Raw genomic sequence first — 21,105 nt, 5'->3', positions numbered from 1 at the left:
CCACCTTGGCCTCCCAAAGTGCTGGGATTACAGGCATGAGCCACCACGCCGGGCCAGAAATAGAAAATCTTAATATATCTATTGCTAGTAAGGAGAGTGAACCAATAGTCTCAAATCTACTACCTGGACCACATGGCTTCACTGGTGAATTCTACCAAACATTTAAATAATTGACATCAACCCTTCTTAAACTTCTAGAAATTTGAAGAGGTGGGAACACTTCCTAACTCATTCTTTGAGGCCAAAATTCCTGCTACCAAAGCCAAACAAAGACACAACAGAAAAAGATAACCATAGATGAATATTTCTTGTAAACATTGATGCAAGAATCCTCAACAAAATACTAGCAAACTAAATTCAGCAGTATATTAAAAGGATTATACTGGCCTGGCACAGTGACTCACACCTATAATCCCAGCACTTTGGGAGGCCAAGGGAGGCAGATTACTTGAGGTCAAGAGTTGAGACCAGCCTGGCCAACATGGTGAAACTCTGTCACTACCAAAAATATGAAAATTAACCAACCACGGTGGCACGCGTCTGTAATCCCAACTACTCAGGAGGCTGAGGCAGGAGAATCATTTGAACCCAGGAGGCAGAGGTTGCAGTGACCTGAGATCACCCCACTGTACTCCAACCTGGGAGACAGAGCGAGACTCTGTCTCAAAAAAATAATAATAATAAATAAAAGTAAAATTTAGGCCGGGTGCAGTGGCTAACACCTGTAATCCCAGCGCTTTGGGAGGCCGAGGCAGACAGATCACCTGAGATCGGGAGATCAAGACCAGCCATGACCCACATGGAGAAATCCCATCTCTACTAAAAATACAAAATTAGCCAGGCATAGTGGTGCATGCTTGTGATCACAGCTACTTGGGAGGCTGAGGCAGGAGAATCACTTGAACCTTGGAGGTGGAGGTTGTGGTGAGCCAAGATCACACCACTGCACTCCAGCCTGGGCAACAAGAGCAAAACTCTATCTCAAAAAAATAAGAAATTGAAAAATAAAAATAAAATTAAAAAAATATAAAAGGATTATACATCATCGAGTGGGGATTTATTCCCAGAAGGCAAGGATGGTTCCATACATGAAATTCAGTCAGTGTCATACACTACATTAACAGAATGAAGTTGGGGGGATGAATCACACAATCATTTCAGTTGATGCAGAAATAGTATTGTCACAGGATCCTTGGGGTGTTGCTTCGCCAGCCAGAAATTTTTGTGGCTGAATTTTCTGCCTGAGTATTGCTTGTGCCCTCTGAGCTCATCCTGCCCACTTGCCCTGGCAGGCTGCTCTCAGCTCATACTACTGGCCCAGATCCCACACCTGCCAAAGGCAAGCCAGACACAGAGCAGTGAGAGGTGTGTGAGTGAGTGAGGGCGAGGTCCAGCCACTGCACACAGCCAGGCATGCTAGGTGATACAGCAGGGGAGGCAGCTCCACATGCTTATGGCTGGACCAGATACACTGCATGCAGCATCTGCTGCAGGGACCTGCTTCTAGATGAGGGGAATGTGATGGCACCTAGAAGCTTGGAGACACGAGGAACCACAGAGTCCCAAAGAGGGTATCACAGCCCTGGTTCAGAGAGACCTAAGTATGGGCTCCCCAAAGGGCTGCAGCTCTTCTTTCCTTCTGGTCAACCACAGTGTGGTGAGTGGAGGGTCATGTTTCAGCTCTGTTTGTGTTACAGCTTTTTTAGTTCCACCTTTCAGCAGGTCCCAAGTTCTTGTCCCACATTCAAGAAGAATGAGGTACATGGATAACTGGAGGGTGAGCAAGGTGGAGAGGAGGTTCATTGAGCAACAGAACAGCTCTCAGGAGACCTAAACTGGGTAGCTCCTTTCTGCAGGCAGGTCACCCCAACATCTGTCCAGCTCAGAGCAAAGAAGAGACCCACAGTACGTAGCTCCTCTCCCCAGGCAGGTCATCCCAATGTGTGTCCTTCAATGGGTAGCTCCTTTCCTCAGGCAGGTCATGGCAGTAAATGTCCAGCTGTCAGTGGAGAGGAGACCTGCAGTGAGTAGCTCCTATCCACTGGCAGGTTGATCTGATGTCTGTTCAAGACTAACTGAATCCAGGATTTTTAATGAGCTCAGAAGGGAGAAAGTGCATGCTGATTGGTCCATGGATGGTCAAGGGAAGGCCCAGAAAAAGCATCATAAGTTCTTACTGCGGTCTGTGGACTCCACTCAGAACTGACAGCTTGGCCCCATGCTTCAGACCATCCCTGGCTTGAAGGTGGGACTTCACCAGGGACCCATACCTTTTTGCCCAGGAGCCTGTCTGCCTCCTGCTGTCATCAGTCATATACATGGCACCCAGGCTGTTAGAATCAAGAGACACCTGCAGGCCCACGCAGAGCCACCCTCAGCCCACCCACATCTCAGCCTCCCCTCCATGCTTGTCAGCACCTAAAGTCCGAAGGGGGCTGGTGTGTCAGCATCACCCTGAGTGCACACACACCTGGCCAAGTTGTGATAGTGTCCACGCTCAGCCTCAACTTTGCTCCAAAATTGGAGCACGCACCGGGAGCGGGAAGAGGCCAGGCAGCAGGGAGAGGCCAGGCAGCAGAAACAGGCACTTCTGAGCCTGTAGGGGAAGGGGGACTTTCCCAGGCCTCTGAGAGCACAGGGATGCCTGGGTCTACAGCTGCATCTGGGTTGCTGCAGCTGTGCCCAGGAAGGCAGGGCTCCTGCCCCGACATCTCAGAAGGGGACAGGGCTCCCACCCATTCCTAGCTCCCACCAGCTCCATGGAGTACACAGCCCTGGCCATGCCTTCTCAGCATCTTCTCAGTAGCTGCTCCAGATGGGCCACCACTGCCATTGGTATTGTTGAAATTCAACATCTTTTCATGATAGAAACCCTCAACAAAGTAGGATGGAAAGAAGGTACTTCAACATCACAAAGGCTTTCTATGAAAAGCCCACAGCTTACATCATACTTAATGGTGAAAGACTGAAAGCTTTTCCTTTAAGACCAGGAATAAGACAAGATGGCTGCTTTCACTACTTCCATTCAGCATAGTATTAATTAAAAGTTCTAGCCAGAGCAATTAGGCAAGAAAAAGAAATAAAAGGCATTTCAAGTGGAAAGGAAGAAGTAAAAGTATCTCTGTTAGAAGATGACATGATCTTACGTGTAAAAACCCTACAGATTCTATTTAAAAAATAATAACCCCAAAACTGTCAGAGCTAATGAATTTGACAAAGTAGCAGGATATAGAATCAACATGCAAAAATCAGTTGCATTTATTTACATGTGCAATGAACAAGTCAGTAAGAAAATAAAGAAAATTCCATTTTCAATAGTATCAAAAAGAACAGAATACTTAGAAATATACTTAACCAGGCGGTGAAAGACTTGTGCACTGAAAAATAGTTTGCTGAAAGAAATGGAAGGAGATACAAATAAATGGAAATATCTTGTATTCATGAATTGGAAGACTTACTATTTTTAAGAAGTTATTACTACTCAAAGCAATGTACAGACTTCACTGTAAACACTTTTGAAATCCCAATGAAGGTTTTTGCAGAAATAGGGGGAAAAAAATCCATCCTAAAGTTTATATGATATCTCAAGGGACCCTAAATAGCCACAATAATCTCAAAAAATAATTGAAAAGTTAGAGTTCTCACAATTCCTGATTTCAAAACTTACTACAAAGCTGTAGTAATCAAAACAGTGTGGTGCTGGGATATAGACAAATATATAGACCAATGGAATAGTATAGTCTAGAAATAAACCCTCAAATATATGGTCAAGTAATTTTCAGCAAGGATGCCAACGCCATTCAATGGAAAAAAAGACAGCTTTTTCAGAGTGGTGATGGGGAACCTGGATAGCTACATGCAAAAGAGTGACATTGGGCCCATTCAAAAATTAACTCAAAATGGACATAAACATAAGAGCTGAAACTTTAAAATTCAGCTTTAATTTGACTGCTAGAACAAAGTACCATAGACTGGGTGGCTTATAAACAACAGATACTGATTTCTCATTCTGGAGATTGGACATGAGAGACCACAGTGATGGCACGGTCGGGTTCAGAGGAGGCAACTCTTCCCGGTTGCAGACTGCCACCTTCTCTTGTGGAAAGAGCTTGCTAGCCCTCGGCCTCTTCTTATAAGGGTACTGATCTCATTCATGAGGACTCCACCCTTATTACCTAATTACCTAGCAAAGGTTCCACCTCCAAATACCATAACATTAGGAGTATTTTCCACTTCCCCCCGAAAAAGTGCCAAATGGTCCGATTTAAAAGGAAAAAAATTCAGTCACTGTGCTCCAGATCCGCAAATAACACATGTTGATTTTCAGCACCATAAAGACAATTATTGGGAAGATCAGGTGATATTTTTCTCTTTAATGCATGTGTTTTGGTGTCAAGCAGATTGAATTTGTGAGGAGTTTGCCTGTTATGTGGCCTTTCACTGACCATTCAGAAGGAAGAAAATATGAAACAGAATGCTCAAGTGTAAAGGAGTCTGAAAATGTCTGTCCTCAAACCTGCAAGATTTGGAACCCTTCTGTGTTCTTTTTTCATAGATGTAGGAGTTAAAAGTCTGGATTCAGTAGAGACATTTGACTAGCCAGCCCCTCAGTGTGGTCCCTGGGTCTGGGCAGCTGTGCTCACTGGAGCTGCCCATGGGGGCAAGCCAGAGAGGCCAGAGCACTAGACTAACGTTATAATTCCAACTGTACTTAGCAGAGAAGACAGCTATGCTCGTATGTGTGTGTGTGTGTGTGTGTGACTGTACCTTCTGTGGATATCGGCTAGGGACTGTCACAGGAAGACCTCTGCCTTTGGCATGTTTACTTCTGTCAAGACTCTGCCCACAGCCTTATAGACCCAAAAGAAAAATGTTCTCATCCTACTCAGAGATGTTCAAACAGGAGTGATTGATTGTCTGACAGTGACTACACTCGTAGGAAAATGCCAAACAGCAAGGCCCAGCTGTCCCTTGGTATCCTCAGGGGATTGGTTCTAGGACTTCCAAACATACCACAGTCCCAGCATGCTCAAGCCCCACAGTCTGTCCTGCTGAACCCACGGACAGAAAAGGTCGGACCCCTCCCTTTGAGAGACTTTTACATCTCCTGAATATACATACATTAGGTTGAAAACAATCTGCTTTTTAGTGGACCAGACAGGTTTAAACACATGTTGTTCAATGGTCCACTGTATTCATTCACAATACAGATTTCCTTTTAGAAAAAAAAAAAAAAAAAAAAAGCCAAAAGGAAAATAAAAGCTTATCACAAAGTTGAATTTTATAATTTTATTTGTTTTGTTTTTTGAGATGGAGTCTTGCTCTGTTGCCCAGGCTGGAGTGCAGTGGTGCAATCTTGGCTCACTTCAACCTTGGCCTCTTGGGTTCAAGCAATTTTCCTGCCTCAGCCTCCTGAGTAGCTGGGATCACAGGTGCTTGTCATCATGCCCATGCCCAGCTAAATTTTTGGTATTTTTAGTAAGGACAGGATTTCACCATGTTGGCCAGGTTGGTCTTGAACTTCTGACCTTAGGTGATCTGCCCACCTCTACCTCCCAAAATGCAAGGATTACAGGTGTGAGCCACTGTTCCCAGCCTTTTTTTTTTTTTTTTTTTTTTTTTTGAGATGGAATCTCGCTCTTGTCACCCGGGCTGGAGTGCAGTGGCATGATCTCAGCTCATTGCAACCTCTGCCTCCTGGGTTTAAGCAATTCTCCTACCTCATCCTCCCGAGTAGCTGGGATTACAGGCACCCACCACCACACCCGGCTAATTTTTGTGTTTTTAATAGTGATGGGATTTCACCATGTTGGCCAGGCTGGTCTCAAACTCCTGACCTCAGGTGATCCACCTACCTTGGCCTCCCAAAGTTCTGGGATTACAGGCGTGAGCCGCTGTGCCTGGCCTAAAGGTCTTTTTTGATTTTTACCCCATCCACTGCCTCCCTGCGTGACTTCCTGACATCAAGAAAACAGCACATGGTGCAGATAATCTCTGCTGAGGTTTGTAGTCATGGTGACTGCCTCGGTGGACAGCTGATTGCCATGCTGGGCTAATGTTTTAAGAGCACAGGCAGTGTTTATGCAGTGGTGGGCCTTTGGTCATGTAGCACCTGGGGTTCTACTGAAACTAAGTAGCCAGAGTCAGAGAAGAACTTGCCCATGAGGAGTCTCTTGGCTCATGCAGTACTCAGCCTTAGGAGAAAGCTCCTGAAGAAATCTGGAATTGACAAAAATGAGGGCTTAAGCCGCCCTCATTCCCCAGCCTTTCCATTCAAAGTGCCACCTTTGTAATACTCTTTAAAAAAATAAAAAGGAAATGTCAATGAACTCATTGTCTTTAAAGGGATATCTTAAAAGAGATAATGGAAAATTATCCCCCGGTAACTGTGCATAACAACAGCAGGTAACCATTACCTGCGATGAGAAGAGCTACCATTTCCTGAAGCTTATTTAAGGCACTGTGCTATGGAATTCTCATAGATGGTATTTGAGCCTCATGACCACCTCATTTTACAAATAAGGAAACTGAGGGTGGGAGAAACTAAGTGAGCTGCCTCAGGTCACAGTTTGGAAAGTGGCAGAAGCTGAACTCGGTGGCACACACCTGTAGTGCCAGCATTCTGGGAGGCTGAGGTGGGAGGTTGGTTTGAGACCAGGAGTTCAAAGCTATGAGCACATTTATGAAAATGCACTGCTCTCCAGCCTGGGCAACATAGACTTTGTCTCTTAAAAAAATAATAAATTGTTTTAAATTTAAAAATGAAAAACATGGCTAGAATTCTAGCCTATGCAGTGGCTACCTTCCTCAAAGACTTCTTACCTTACAGATTTATACCTGTGCTGAAAGTAGTAGCCTCCACCTGTGTAATATTAAACTGTCATCAGGTATTCCATATTACCTTTTTTGTTGGTGCCTTTGTTCCAGGGAGAAAGTAAGAGAATAAAAACACGCATGCAAGGCACTGCACATACGGGAGGCCTCTGAGGGCCACTGCCAGACCTCTGTGTCCCCCAAAGCAGATGCCCTCTTGTAAGCATCCTGGAGCAGGTGTAACACCCCCTGATATCTCCTGCTCAGGTGCGTGTAGGTCTCAAAGACCTGGTCCTTACAATGGTCAAACATGAGTGATTTCAGAGTAACGTGCCTTAAAAAGTAAACTAGAATTCATTCAAAGTGATTCCCTAGAGTAATGTTCCTCTAACCCACGGGCATTCCAGGATGCTTTCTTGAGTGGAGCAAAGCATTTGGAGAGACTGCTTGAGCCCTGGGAGCTGTACAGAGCCCCTGCCCCCACCCCTTGGGGATGTGCAGCACCAGTATCTGTTGGCCATGCGCACATCCACTCACATGTTGCAATGGAAGAGGACTGCAAGGAAGTATTCAGTACATGTATAGTGAAATCATGAATGAACAGCGGGGTGAATGCCGCCTCCCTTTTGGTTGTTCTTACCAGGAAACAGCTTACAAGACAGGGAATGCATTTCAGCCCGTGTGAAATTATTAACAAAGTTTTGTTCCTATTACTCAAAATTCTGTGAACTACTTTAAGTATTATCTTATTTCACAGCTTATCTTGAATCATACAATGCAAGCATTAGCCGAGAACATCAGTGCCTTCATTGCTGAGATTAAAATTGGTCCTATAATGAGGATGCAGGAATGCTGCCATCTGAGCAGAAGCCAGCTGTTTAGTGAGCCCCCTTCTCCCTGAAAATGTTCCCCCTAGCATGTGGATTGAAGAGACCCCCCACCCTAGACAAGGGGGACACATCTTTGTACTCAGCTGTCTGCAGTCTCTCAATTGGCACAAGTCCCTTGGAGGGCACCAGTCACAGAGTCAAATCCTTGTTTGACATAGTCAGAGATGGAGCAGGAGCCAGCAGGCTTCACCAGCAGTGCAGGAGGTTTGAAGGATAAGGACGGTGACCTTGCCTACAGCGTGTGACATCCTTGGCGGAATGACCAGAGGAGGCTGTGGAGTGAGCATCAGCTAAAGGTATGGGGTGGTTGGGATTCAGCCTTTCTAGAACTCCAGTCAGTCTTCCCGTCTGGGTTTTCTGCGCAGCAGCCTGGGGCACAGAGCTGAAGTGCCAGCCCTCTCGGCTGTTGGCCTCAAGCTGTTCCACCACAGCGTCTCAAAGTTATAATGTCCCTATGTACCACGTAGGAAAAAATGTTCCTATAAAAGTAAATAAATTGGGGTAGGGTACAATTGTCAGTAAACAGTTAAATAAATTATTATGTAGCAATAATTTTTATTTGTTAATTATACCTCAAAGCTGGAAAAACTGGTGGTGGTAGAGGAAAGTGCTTATGTTATACACTGTGAAGAAGAGAATACAAAACTCTGGTCACATTATGGTTACAACTGTATAAATTTAATGTATGCAAATGAACAAGCATTAGAAAAACACTTTAAAAAAGAAATCTGTTCAAGTATTAGGATGATGGGACTGTAGATGCATTTTCTCCCATTTTGGATTTTTAATTTTGCTGTTGCATTATTCCTGCAAAAAAGCCAGACAGGAAAAGTTCCCATCTCCAGACCATCCCATCTGGCAGATGTCCCAAGGCAGGAATGGCCTGAACTCTTCTACTGAGGACAACCTCCTCCTGCTCCAGGCTTGGTTCTCGGGCTTTGAGAACCTCAGGGCAGGACACCTTTTTCCACCGCAGTGAGGAAAATGAATAGATAACAGTTGTGCCCTTGTTTTGAGTGACAGGAGCAGATGGGACCCACACTAGTGCGCTGGCCTGGGAAAGGTCCAGGGCTGGCTTGGCCTGGGCAGCAAGGCTGGGGAAGGTGGCGTGGCTGGGAGGAGACCCCAGGGCTGCAGCCATGCCCTGAGTTACCCTCTGCACCCCTTTCCTGGCCTCAGGAACTCTCTGTGGGATGCTCAGAAGGCCTGCTGACAGGCTGGATAAGGCCAATGAGAGAGAGGGAATGAAGAAGAGGGACGTCTGGGTTCACAGGCCCTAAGAAAGAATTTAGTTACTTAGATTAAACGTGTGTCACGCATGCAGGTCTGGGAAATTCATTATTAAAAATACACAGTCCCAGAAGAACATGTGCAGTGAACTCCAGGGTGCAGAGGGGCAGCACCAGGATACGGGTGGATTTGGGGCCCTAGAATGGCTTTGGTTGTGTGTGGTACAAGGGAGAATGTATACATGGATTATATATGTAGTTTTTAAAAATACACATATAGAGGAAAAGATGAGACAAGTCTGATGAGATGTCAACAGCAACAATTCTTAGTTATGGGTGCTGTGGGAAGAGAGCCCTTAACTGGGCATGGTGGCGCTGGCCTGTAATTTCAGCACTTTAGCGGGCTGAGGCAGGATCACTTAAGCCCAGGAGTCCAAGATCAGCTTGGGCAGCATAGCGAGACCCTCATCTCAATAGATGGATTCCATGGATGGACAGATACAGATGTTTAGATAGCTAGACAGCCTTGATTGTTTGATGAATGGATAGGTTGGATAGGTAGAGACAAATGGATATAGATAGATTAGATGGCTGAATGGATGGATGGAAATAGATTAGATAGAGATAGATGGATCAATCCATTGATTAGATAGGTAAGATAGTCCTCGCGTTCAGGGAAGCCGCAGCGAGTGCCACCTAGCGCAGCAGCCTCTGCCCAGACACTCAGTGCCGCAGACCAGGAGGGACGCCGGGGCCTCTGGGGGCCGAGGGCTGGGGTGAGAGAGAGAGGGAGCGGCCCAGAGGAGCGGCGGGCACGCCTAGGACTGGGTGGCGGGGCCGCCTGTTGGCGTGGGTGCGGCGAGGGGAGCGGGCCCTGGGTCAGCTGAGGACCGGGCCTCGGGGGCGCCGCCGGTATGGACTGGGGCTGTTGGCCGGATTTGCTCGTTTTTTGGGAAATAAGGCCACTGGGGACAGCCACTACCGTTTTCAGGAACCTCTCAGCCCCGCCGAGTGCCCAGCAGGTGGACCCGGCGGCGCTCCTGGCTGTGGCTGACTGGGCTCCGGCGTGAGGAGCGCCCCTGCGGGCTGGGCGGGCGGAGGGCGGCGCGGGCGGAGCCTGGGGAGGAGGAGCCTGGGCCCCAGGCGGTGGGAGCGCCTCCGCCCCCTTTGGGCTGTGGCCCCGCAGGCGCCAGACACCTGCCCTCGCCGGTGCCCCCTAGGCCGGGCCCATCCCTCAGGTTACAGGCGGTCCCTGAGCCCATGCTTCGTTTCCGCACAGTTGGACCGCCGTGTTTTTTTGCCACGGATTCCAGGATGTCCCCGAGTATCTCAGGAACGGGCTGTGTTGGACAAACGCGAGGCGCGGTGTTTCTGTCGCGCCGCCCCTCGCTACTGGCGCTGGGGCCCTCGGAGGCTCAGTGATTGCCCAGCCCGCCCGTTTCCAAGAGTACCCCAAACGCGGGCTCCTCCCCACTGAGTTCCAGTTCTCCCAAGACGGCCGACAGCCCGCCCCGCGGACCCTGCAGGCAGCCACACTCCGGGCTGAAAAAGGTACCGCGCGTACCTTTTTTTCCAGCACGCCTGCGGCCTTGGAAAGAACCTTTCGTGAGGCCTGTGGCTGGCCTGTCGCCTTGTCAATCTGGCCAGACGTTTTTGAAAAAAGATACTAAGCCCCCAGATGTGAAGTTGCAGCTGCCCTGTGAATAAGCGGACTGGAGGTGACACTCGCTGTAGGGCGCGGAAGGGCACTCGGGCTTGGGAAGGGGCGTCCACCTGCGAGCGCAGCGGTGCGCCTTTGCGGGAGGCTGCAGGGCGCCGGCGGGAGGCCGCTTCCGTCAGGGCTTCCTCAACCCAGCCTGCCCGCGTCCAGTGGCCACTGAATGCTTTTGGACCATCATCTTGAATGTATTTCAAGCACACAGGTGTAGAGAGTGAGCCATATCCCACTAACTCATCTGGCCAGGAGGTCAACTTTTCCATGTTTCTTTTTGTTCACAGCCCTCCATGTAGACATGAGGTCTGAAAAGGGACCGGCTCTTTCTTGTTCCAAGTTTTGAGCAGATCCCCCCAGAAGTTGTGGTTCATGTTTTTAGATGCTGCAGGGCTAATGATTTTCCTCTGTTTCTTGTTCCCCACTCTCCTCCCCTTCCCCTCCGCCAGGAAGGGTGCCTGTGGCCTTCAGACAGCCCCGTACCTCGGCCGGGCGCCTCGGAGGTAAGGGGCCCCAGGAGGTGCGGGCTGGGGTGGGGAGTGAGGGGGCATGTCCCTGGCAAGTGGGGTGGAAGGGGCAGGGGCATTACTACGTGGGCTGATACTTTTGGCATTGCCTGAAACTTTGGTCAAAAACAGGAGGGGATTTTTCCTAGAATCTTCCAAGGATTATTCGTTCTAGTCCAAAGCTCCTTACCAAAAACAATTTGTGAATCACTGATCTTTACATGATTCCATAAGCTTCTACTAATGTGCCTTGGCAAGTGTGGGCATAGTTTATAAATATCATAGTGTGATTCATTCCCACATCTCCAAGTGTAATAATGTAGATTTTAAAATAACATTTTTTTGCCTTCAAGTTAAAAATAATGATGTGCGAGAAATCAATATCTCTATGTATGTGTGTAGATATGTGTGTATATTAAATTCATGTATATACACATATGGACACACATATACATCTATGCATATATGCATGTGTGTATATATATGTATATAAAAGAGTTGTCTCCTAGAAGAAACTGGGATGGAACAAATGAGAAGATATTGTAAGAAATGTACTACCTGGGTTAATTTTGGAAAAAGAAATTACTATAATCATATCTACTTGAGTACAAAACATTTTTCATGTCAGTGACTAAAAATAACTACAGGAAACCTTTATTCAGATTACAAATAACTGGAAAAGTCCAGGAGCCAGAAAGAAAAAACAGTCATTGGCTGGGCATGGTGGCTCTTGTCTGTAATCATAGCACTTTGAAAGGCCGAGGCAGGTGAATGGATCACCAGGTCAGAAGTTCAAGACCAGCCTGGCCAAGATGGTGAATGCAAAAATGCAAAACTTAAAATTGCAAAAATTAGCTGGACACAGTGGCAGGTGCCTGTAATCCCAGATTCTTAGGAGACTGAGGCAGGGAAATCACGTGAACCCGGTGAGGGGAGGGGGCGAAGATTGTAGTGAGCTGAGATGGCACCATTGCACTCCAGCCTGGGCAACAGAGTAAGACTCTGTCTCAAAAAAAAGATATTTTTTTAATAAAAATTTTAAAAAAAGAAAAGCAGTCATTTTGGGGGGATTTGTTTAAAAAAGTAATTGGTAGGGCAATAATCTTTAAGTAATGAATAAATCGACCCAATGCTTTGTATCTGCTCCGCATATCATGGTGTGAAGTTATAACTTCCGCTTACTTGGAGTCCTGGCCAATGGTAGCTCATGCCTGTAATCCCAGCACTTTAGGAAGCTGAGGTGAGTCAGTCACTTAAGCTCAGTAGTTTGAGACAAGCCTGGGAAACATGACAAAACCCCATCTCTCTTTAAAAAAAAAAAAAATTAGTCAGTCATGGTGGCATGCACCGGTTGTCCCAGCTACTCAGGATGCTGAGGTGGGAGAATGGCTTGATTCCAAAAGGTTGAGGCTGCCGTAAGCCAAGATGGCGACACTGCACTCCAACCAAGGTGACAGAGCCAGACCCTGTCTCAAAAAAAAAAAAAAAAAAAAAAAAAAAAAAAAAAAATTAAGCTTAAAAAAATAAATAAAAACTCAGAGCCCCTCGTTACTTTTCTGAATCATAGGTTCTAGGTTCTAGAGCTGGCAGGGACCTGAGAAAGCAGGCAGCCCTGTCCTGTCCTCATAAGTTGTAGAAAAGCCAAGGCCTGGGAGGGGTCGCTGATGACCGGATCCGAGGCCTGGCCGCAGTGCTTTTCACTCTGTGACTCTTGGAGTTCCTAGTGTGTTCTGTTTGAACCCTTGGAAAATGCACACGTAGCACGCACAGTAACTCCCAGGAGCCTAAGCTTTCAATTACCCACAGCTCTCCATTGCTCAGCCCTCCTGGATGCGCTGGGATTTTTGGCAAGGTGAGTGGTCTGTCATAAGGAACATAAGGAATCGGAAAAGTAAGCTTTTTTCTGGAATTGGATTTTCCTGCTTTCTCTGGGAGATGGTGTTCAAAGTGGTAGGAACACAGACCAAGCGTGACTGTCCTTGATTCTGTTACATTTACGGTCATCATTGCGCCCAAACCGTCTTCAAGCCTCTCTTTTCCTTCCAGATCATGCATGCCCCGCGGTCCAGGGACAGGTTCACAGCTCCGTCCTTCATCCAGAGGGATCGCTTCAGCCGCTTCCAGCCCACCTACCCCTATGTGCAGCACGAGATTGATCTTCCTCCCACTATCTCCTTGTCCGATGGTGAAGAGCCACCTCCTTACCAGGGGCCCTGCACCCTGCAGCTCCGGGACCCTGAACAGCAGATGGAACTCAACCGAGAGTCCGTGAGGGCCCCACCCAACCGAACCATATTTGACAGTGATTTGATAGACATTGCTATGTATAGTGGGGGCCCGTGCCCACCGAGCAGCAACTCGGGCATCAGTGCATCCACCTGCAGCAGCAACGGGAGGATGGAGGGGCCGCCCCCCACATACAGCGAGGTGATGGGCCACCACCCAGGTGCCTCTTTCCTGCATCACCAGCGCAGCAATGCACACAGGGGCAGCAGACTGCAGTTTCAGCAGAACAATGCAGAGAGCACAATAGTACCCATCAAAGGCAAAGATAGGAAGCCTGGGAACCTGGTCTGATTTCCTCCACCTTCACTTCAGCTGGAGAAAGAAACCAAGGAGGAAAGCGGCCGCTGGGCCCCTCCTGCGCACAGTGTTGTTCAGTTTTACGTGGTACAAATAAGTAAAACCAAATGAGCAAACATGGTCTTTGTTTCTGATTCCTTTTAGGGGAATTGCATGCAAACTAGACTGAAATGATACAAACTTCCACCTGGTCTGACTGCAAACAGTGTTTATTTGGGGACAGGGGTTGGGATGGGGGTGTGGGCAGGGGAAAACAGAGAAAGGGATGCTTTGAAGATATCATGAAATAAAACCCACAGAGGTATTTGGTTTATTTAATTCTGAAAGGAGACTGCAGATAAATGAGGCCAGAATGGCCTGCTTTATAATTAACTGAATGAAGAAGGAAGGATTATTATATATTATTGTGGGGAAGAACCAGCCAGTTTGCTTTTTCTCCTAAGGTGTGGAACTTTTATTTTGCTTAAAAAGTATGAATCAAAATTCCTGTTTTGTGTGCCAAGGCATAAAGTGGAAGAGTTGGATGAATGCAAGGAGCTCCTTTGTGTTGTGACGATGTGTGTTCAAAGTTGCACTATCTTAATGTGGAAAATATATACGAGGGAACTGTTTTACGTGAAGTTCTGTATGTTGTCTTTTCACCTGTGGATTGTCATCAGGCCCAAGGAATATCCTGGAGTGGTCCCCAGAATCATCTAAGAACAGATATTTGGGAATGTAGCCTAATATTTTACCAACTTGCATAAATCAAAAAAGTCATTATTGTTGCAGGAGTTTGCATCAAATAGCAGTGCATCGCTGAAGCTTTTGGAGACTTTTGGATGGAAGATAGGGAAGATTAAGTTCCAGCATTTCTGACTTGTTATTTGAGTTACTCTGCTAATCTTAGGCTGCATATTTTATGAGAAAATGAACACATGTGTTTATGGATCCAGTATCATGCAGTACTGCCCTCATCCTTCAGCAGTGCAATTTCTTCAGTAATTTAGATATTTTTCACTATAGCATGAACTATATTCAAATATATACCTTATTTTATGCAATAAATTGTTGAAAATGCAAGGTGGTTATTCTGCATACTGTTGAAATATGTGACTCCTCAGTATATCCCCATTGCCTCTCCCCTTTCCTCGACAGCTCAGTTCAGTTCTGCAGGGCTGCTCAGATCACAGGAGGCTCCCAACAGCCACCCCACATCCAGCCTACCCAGAACTTCCTGCAGGAGTGGTGCGGGTGGTGGTTTCATATGCTTTGGAAGCCCCTAGAAATGACGGAAGAATGCCGTGTTGCTGATCCTAATAAGCCATTGTATGTCACTAGTATTAGCATAGCATTCTTAGAGGAATGCAGTGCTCAAAACCTACCCGAACTCCTGCAGGATTCTACCAATCCCTTCTCCAGGCCAGCCTTTGTACTGAAGGCATGGCCTGGACGGTCAGAGAACAGTGGAGGGGGCAAGTGACGTAAGAGCACAGGGTAAAAAGCACAACATACAGTTAAAATGCAACTAGAAAACTGATTTTAAATACCATTAGTTTTAATACTCTTGACATTTATAAACATTCATTCTTATGTACAATTAAAAAAATAACTTTCTTCTGCAGACGTAAGCACTGGCTTTTATAAGAGCAGCAGCCAACAAGTTTAGCAGACACTGCGCGTGGAGAAGGGCTTATCTGCAGAATGGTCTGCCATGTGGAGGGTGGGCCTCTGCGGCCTCTGCACATACAAGATGAGCTGGAATGATGATTCCATGACTCCGATCTATGCAGCTTTAAAGCCAAATCCGCGTGTGTGTGTTTGTGTCTGTCTGTGGGTCTCGGAGGTGATCCCTCAGTGTGGTGGCTCTGTGCTATAACTGGAGAGACTGTTCCAAACCCCAAGTCCTGTTTGATCCCGGTCTGTTCCCCATCTCTGTAGGTAGGTCGCTGGTTTTTGTTTGTTTTGAGGATTGGAATTTCCATTACATTCATCCATTCCACACAGTAACATCCACAGAACTAGTCCAACTCTTAAATGCAGAGAGAAAAAGCACGGGCACCAGTTGTCAGCTCATGTCTACAACCCTGTGTGGAAGTATATTCAGTTGAGGGCCACAGTGGAGCTTCCGAGACTGGATTCAGTCGTTCTAGTGACACTTGGAAGGCCTCTGCAGGAGAGAAACCAGCTCTCAGGGCAGAGTTCGGGGCCAGAGAGGACCTTCCCCAACCCTGGAGATGCCCTGAAGTTTCACTGGCTCCCCGGATTAGCCTCTCTTCCTCTGTCAGGGAAAGACGAGGAGCCCGTTTGCCCGTTGGGCCCTGCGGGCAGGGACTTGCAGTGGATTCTTGGTCAGGTGCAGGAGGTGAGAAGGTGATTCCATCATTCCAGTTCTTGCCCGCAGTTTTGGTGAAGCAGGGGACGCGCCCCACAGCCCTAGCTCTCAAATGGCTTCAGGGTCCTTACTTCTCTACCTGCCTCAAGAAGGAGCTCAGAGCAGAGACTTGTGAATTCCTTAGCAACACAAGTATATGAATGTTTTGCATATGTCCACAGTATTGGCAAGATAATTATGTAATTCAGATACCTTTAATCATTTTTCAAGAAAGAGGCTCGTCCCATTCGCCACCCTAGAGAATTGCCTTTGTTAAATAAAGACAAATACATATCAAACCATGACTTTGAAAGGTTTTCAAGGCTGGGACTATGTAGTGAATTAGTTTAAAAGCCAAGGTCAGACATGAATTAATAGTCCATTTCCCTTCAGCACAAGGAAAAGGTGATTTACATGAGTAGCTCTTTTGAAGTTTGTGGCTGACTTGTTCATACCATGTCACCTCATGGCTAGCGTGGTATTGAATGAGTGGAGATTGTGAAGATGCAGCTGACACAGTGGGGCCTGTTGTTCTTTCAAGAATTCTTTTTTTAGCTTATGGAACCCATGGGTCCAGTTTAGTAACCAGTGATTGAGGCAATCAATGATAGGTTTATAATCTCAGATTATTCCAGCAAAGTGTAGCAGCAAAGCATTGCATTGTTAGGAAGAACAATTGGTGGGAACGAACACTCCTGGGCATACTGCTGACTTTTAAAAGTCCCTTGTTGCAGGTATAGGAGAGCCAAGGCACCTTGAAGCCTACTGTAAGAACACAGTCTTCCAGCATATATTTGCTTTTTCAGAAACTCTAGCATTCTTTTTAAATACTGAAGCAATCCTTAATGAAGAAGAGATTTCGTGAAACAAATTAGGTATTTCAATAGTTGATCTATTTTTGGTGTCCAAAATTTACTAATACAGAAGCTTGACAAGCATGTCTTCACCTTCCCAACACATAAACACATCGACACACACCCAAGCCACAAGAAATCCCAAGAGAGCAGAGAATTTTTAAAAGATTTATCATGAGGACTGCATTTCCATTCACTCTAACTTATGAGACAGGAAATAGGAAATAGGGGCCAACAGTAAATGGGGGCGGCCTCCTGACACTAGCAGAGGAATTTCGCACCCAGGCGAGGACTTCTTGGACTTCTACCAGTCTCCATTTGATTTTCTTCACCTTTATTTCATCTTCATAAGAAAGAGAAAGGCTCAAAAGGAAACACTTTTAGAAAGCTTTTCTGACCTAGAAGAATCCATCTAAATCCCTGCCTTCCTCTCTGAACCAACAGTTCCTATCTCCGACAGGGGCCATTCTCTATCTTCCATCTAGTGGCTCTTTTTTGGAAGGCTCTGATGCAGAGTGCTTCAAATATGTCCTCAGGCCAGATACTGGTTGCTAGCACAGAGACACACAGCACCCAGCCCTGGGCCCTCCCTCAAAGGATGGCCTCGTGGTGTCAGTCACTTGTAGGCTCACAGACGTTCTGCTGTGGGCACAGGGAGCCTGGCCCCCCAAGCAGCCCCAACTGGATGCGCCCCCTCTCGGTGTTGGGTGATGGGGGGGGGGGTTGCTGCACTGTTCGCTTATTGAATTTTGCTACTTAGAATGACAGCATTAACTTTGTGTTTTAATTTTTGTTTAAACAATTTTTTTTTTTTAATTTCCAAAGCTCAGCAGTATATGAGAGGAAAAAAAACTGGGAAATTTACCTCGTTTCAGTTAACTTTTGCATTTCTTGCCTAAGTGATTAAAGCCAGTGCTTGGAGCCAAGCCTTCACGCCACGAACACGCCCCACAGCCTTGCCCCTCGCTCTCCTGCTCACACCGACCTCGAACGCCGTGTGCTTGGCCTACCGAGGTAAAAGAACAATTGAATGACAGGTGTAAGAGGAGAAGCTCCCCTTCTTGGTGTGAGGAAAGTCACAAATTAAGATATGTTGCTTTCAGCCGAGATCCTAAATGCTAGTTCTCAGCAGCTGCGTGGCTTATCTTTCACCAGTTCCACCACCACCAGCTGCCAGCACCTCCACAGATCACAGAGATGTGAACAAGCAATGGGAAGCACTCTTAGCCTTGCCATGGTCTTTGTTTTTTAGGAACCAAGATTTCAGCATTCTTTAATACTCAGCATGCTATGTCCTTTGCAGAGTTCATGTTATTGCCAGGGACAGTCATTTGCTGCTGCTGCTGCTGCTGCTGCTGCTTCCCGAACTGGGTGCATTAGGAAGCTGCTGTCTGAGTGTAGGAATGTCTTACTAAGAAAGCAGGACCTTCCTTCATCCTTTTCTTTCTTCCTTCTGTGTGTCCTTGTTTTTGTGTAATGCGGGAGAGGGTTAGAGCTATAGAGAGTATATAGACACTATCCGTGCACATTATATCTATATATCCCCCATCATGTCAGAGATCTGCATGTCAGTTTTCAGCAACTAAAGGTGCCTCATGTTGAGTTCAGCAGACATAGGAACCAAGCCGCCCCTCCTGCACTTGATGCTCCCACCTTTGTTGTGCCTCACTTAAAATGGTGCTTTTTCAGTTGTCTGTCTTTTCTTATGTTTTTATTTGTAAGGTGCTGTATATAAGTTGAATATATTATGCACATATCCTACCCAATGGGTAGAACAAAAAGTTGTTAATACTGTAATATAATGTATAGATGATATCAATTTTAACAGAAATGGCATAGAATTTGTGAATGCCTATGTGCTTTGTCCTCTTTTGTAAGGAAATTTGCAAATGGATGCATACAGATTAAAGTCTATGTAGTTTATTTTCCTATTAAATATCAATATTATAACACAAGAGAAAGAAGTGTGAACAAGCAACAGTTTATGACCAGCGTATACATAGCAATGGAAAGTTGCATCTTTGCTGTGAAAACACTTTAAAGAAAATACTTTTTAAAAAAAATCCAACAGCTTTTTGGTTGCCACTAGACGCTTCTTATTTAATCATTTTAATAATGCTCAGCTGGACCAGTGTTAGTTATATTTGAGTCAGAAAAATGTTGATTTTTCAACTTGCTTTATAATCTCCTGCATCTGTCTCCTGCTGTAGCATCACGAAGGTGTCAGGCCTCAGTGAAAAGTGCACATTTTTGTTGTTAATATTGCAGAAACTGTGTCAGAGGAAGTAAATCAGCCTGCAGCAGAGGACTTCGTTCAGCTCCAGAGGCATCTGTTCCCGTCTGTGTCCAAGTCTCTCTGTGCCTTTTTCTTTTACAAACTGAAGCTGTGGAGCCAATGAAGTAACAGTAGAGATTGTAGGGAAAGAATACCTCAGGAAAAACAAATCCAATTCCAAGGAGGCCCTGTTCTTGGAAAAAGGGTTTAGTTATGGGTTAGCACTAGAAGAGGCTTGGCTGTCAGCCAGCCAAGCGAAGCTCTCATCCATTCCCATTCCTGTCCCATCATAATCCTGACCCAAAAAGCAAGCTTGGTTTTGCCATCAGTTAGAAATTACGTTTTGAATTGTATATTGTTACATCTCTCTTCCAGTTTAGTTTTTAGTGTCTGATTATGACCTTTGCATTATCTTCAAATGCCCTAATTTTTTTAAAAAAAGAACAAAAAAGTTTATAACACCGTGTTCATTAAAACCGTGGTTGAATCTTGGGTGTGGGTATCCTTTTGAGTGTTATCCGTAAGGGCAGTCCATGGAATTTGGCCCATCTGATCCATATCATCAGCTTATTCTGCCACCAGAGGATAGTCCAATAAATTCCAAAGTTTCTATTTGCTCCATGGTATATGTTCTGACTTTGAAAATCACAATGGAATCATACCCCTAACATCCAGGAAACAAATGACCGATTATCCTTAAACTGAAATGGACTGTACAATGCAACTCTTAAGGCTGAATGGATTAAAAGGCAGCCCTTTTAGTGTTTGTTTAAAAGGGCCGTGAAAAGTTGACACTCGTATGTGTTGTGGATCCCGCGTGTCTAGACCCATGTGTTGGTTCCATCATGTACTGCACCCCTTGTGATTCCACATTAAGAACTGAAGCTCGTTACTGTCAAAAACAAAGCTCCCACACCCCAGGTTCAACCCTGTGCAAGAACTGTTGAGCATGAGAATGTTCTAGACTCAGAGGTGCAAAAATTTGTTACCACATCATTGCTTCCTTTCTACAGAACGAATTGAGGCTTAAACTTTACTGTTAATTATACTGGTTCATTTTAATGTGCTTGTTGGTATGTTGCTATTTTTCATTTTATAGCTTTCATAAATCACGTTTTCTAATTGTATACTTGTCTAGTTTAAAGCTGTTTTAAAATATGTACAATACTATTCACAGCATTTAGTTCATTTAATTTTTATTATAAAGCAATCTACTAAAAAGTACAACTGTATTTGAACTTTTCAATAGTTGGTTGTGAGCTATGATACAAGTCATTAAAGTCTTTTTTAACAAACATTTGTGCTTACTTTTCAACATAATTCCCAGTTCTATACAGAAAAAGATTTCCACCTGTCATGTATCTGCCTCTTTTACCCGAGCAATGGTGATGTAGTTCTTAGACCTAAGGTCTGTAATTGCAATACTTTTAAAGAACGATGTTGCTCTAAGTGCTGTTCGTTAGTTATGAAATCAGATTTTTCTGCTTGTTCTTAATGCTGTGGTCAAACCATAGCACAAAATCATTAAAAATAATCAGTGGCATACATTTGTCCCTTGGGTTTCTGTTTTGTTTTTTTCTTTATCTTTCAGCAACAAAGCACATGCATGGGGGGAAATGCCATGTATTTTAAGACCTGTCGCAAAGAAACCCTTCTTATGGCTCCCTAGCTAAACTTACCATTCAGCTGTCGTCACTCTGACTTTTCAAAATCACTACTTCATATTCTACTAGAAGCAATTCTGGTCTGATCATGATTCTTTTCCCAATACTGGGTTCTACACAGGGCATTCAGATGGTTGTCAGGTCCCCTCACGCAAGGAGTCCTCAGGGAAACTGCTCACTCCAGGAGGACTTTCTAGATGCCTCAAAGTCTTTGGGTGCCTGTCACA

General features: G+C 45.5%; 1 protein-coding gene across 14 annotated transcripts in view; it reads left to right on the top strand.

Moving 5' to 3' along the window:
• The window catches only part of LDLRAD4 (low density lipoprotein receptor class A domain containing 4), a 414,465-nt gene extending 393,704 nt beyond the window's left edge, over positions 1-20,761 (top strand). For 12 of the 14 annotated variants that reach the window (XM_037727854.1, XM_017498497.2, XM_037727855.1 and 9 more), the window contains 2 exons: positions 11,093-11,146; positions 13,196-20,761. In XM_037727854.1, coding sequence (XP_037583782.1) covers positions 11,093-11,146; positions 13,196-13,726 — 585 coding nt within the window. In that variant the 3' untranslated portion in view covers positions 13,727-20,761. The remainder of the gene's footprint in view (positions 1-11,092; positions 11,147-13,195) is intronic. The other 2 variants (XM_037727856.1, XM_017498506.2) reach the window with 1 other exon arrangement.
• Positions 20,762-21,105: the final 344 nt, after the last annotated feature.

This window comes from Cebus imitator, unplaced genomic scaffold, assembly GCF_001604975.1.
Source record: "Cebus imitator isolate Cc_AM_T3 unplaced genomic scaffold, Cebus_imitator-1.0 Scaffold242, whole genome shotgun sequence".
In the NCBI taxonomy this organism is placed as follows: domain Eukaryota; kingdom Metazoa; phylum Chordata; class Mammalia; order Primates; family Cebidae; genus Cebus; species Cebus imitator.
The sequence above is the reverse complement of the archived record's forward strand: the minus strand, read 5'-3'. Positions and strand labels throughout refer to the sequence as shown.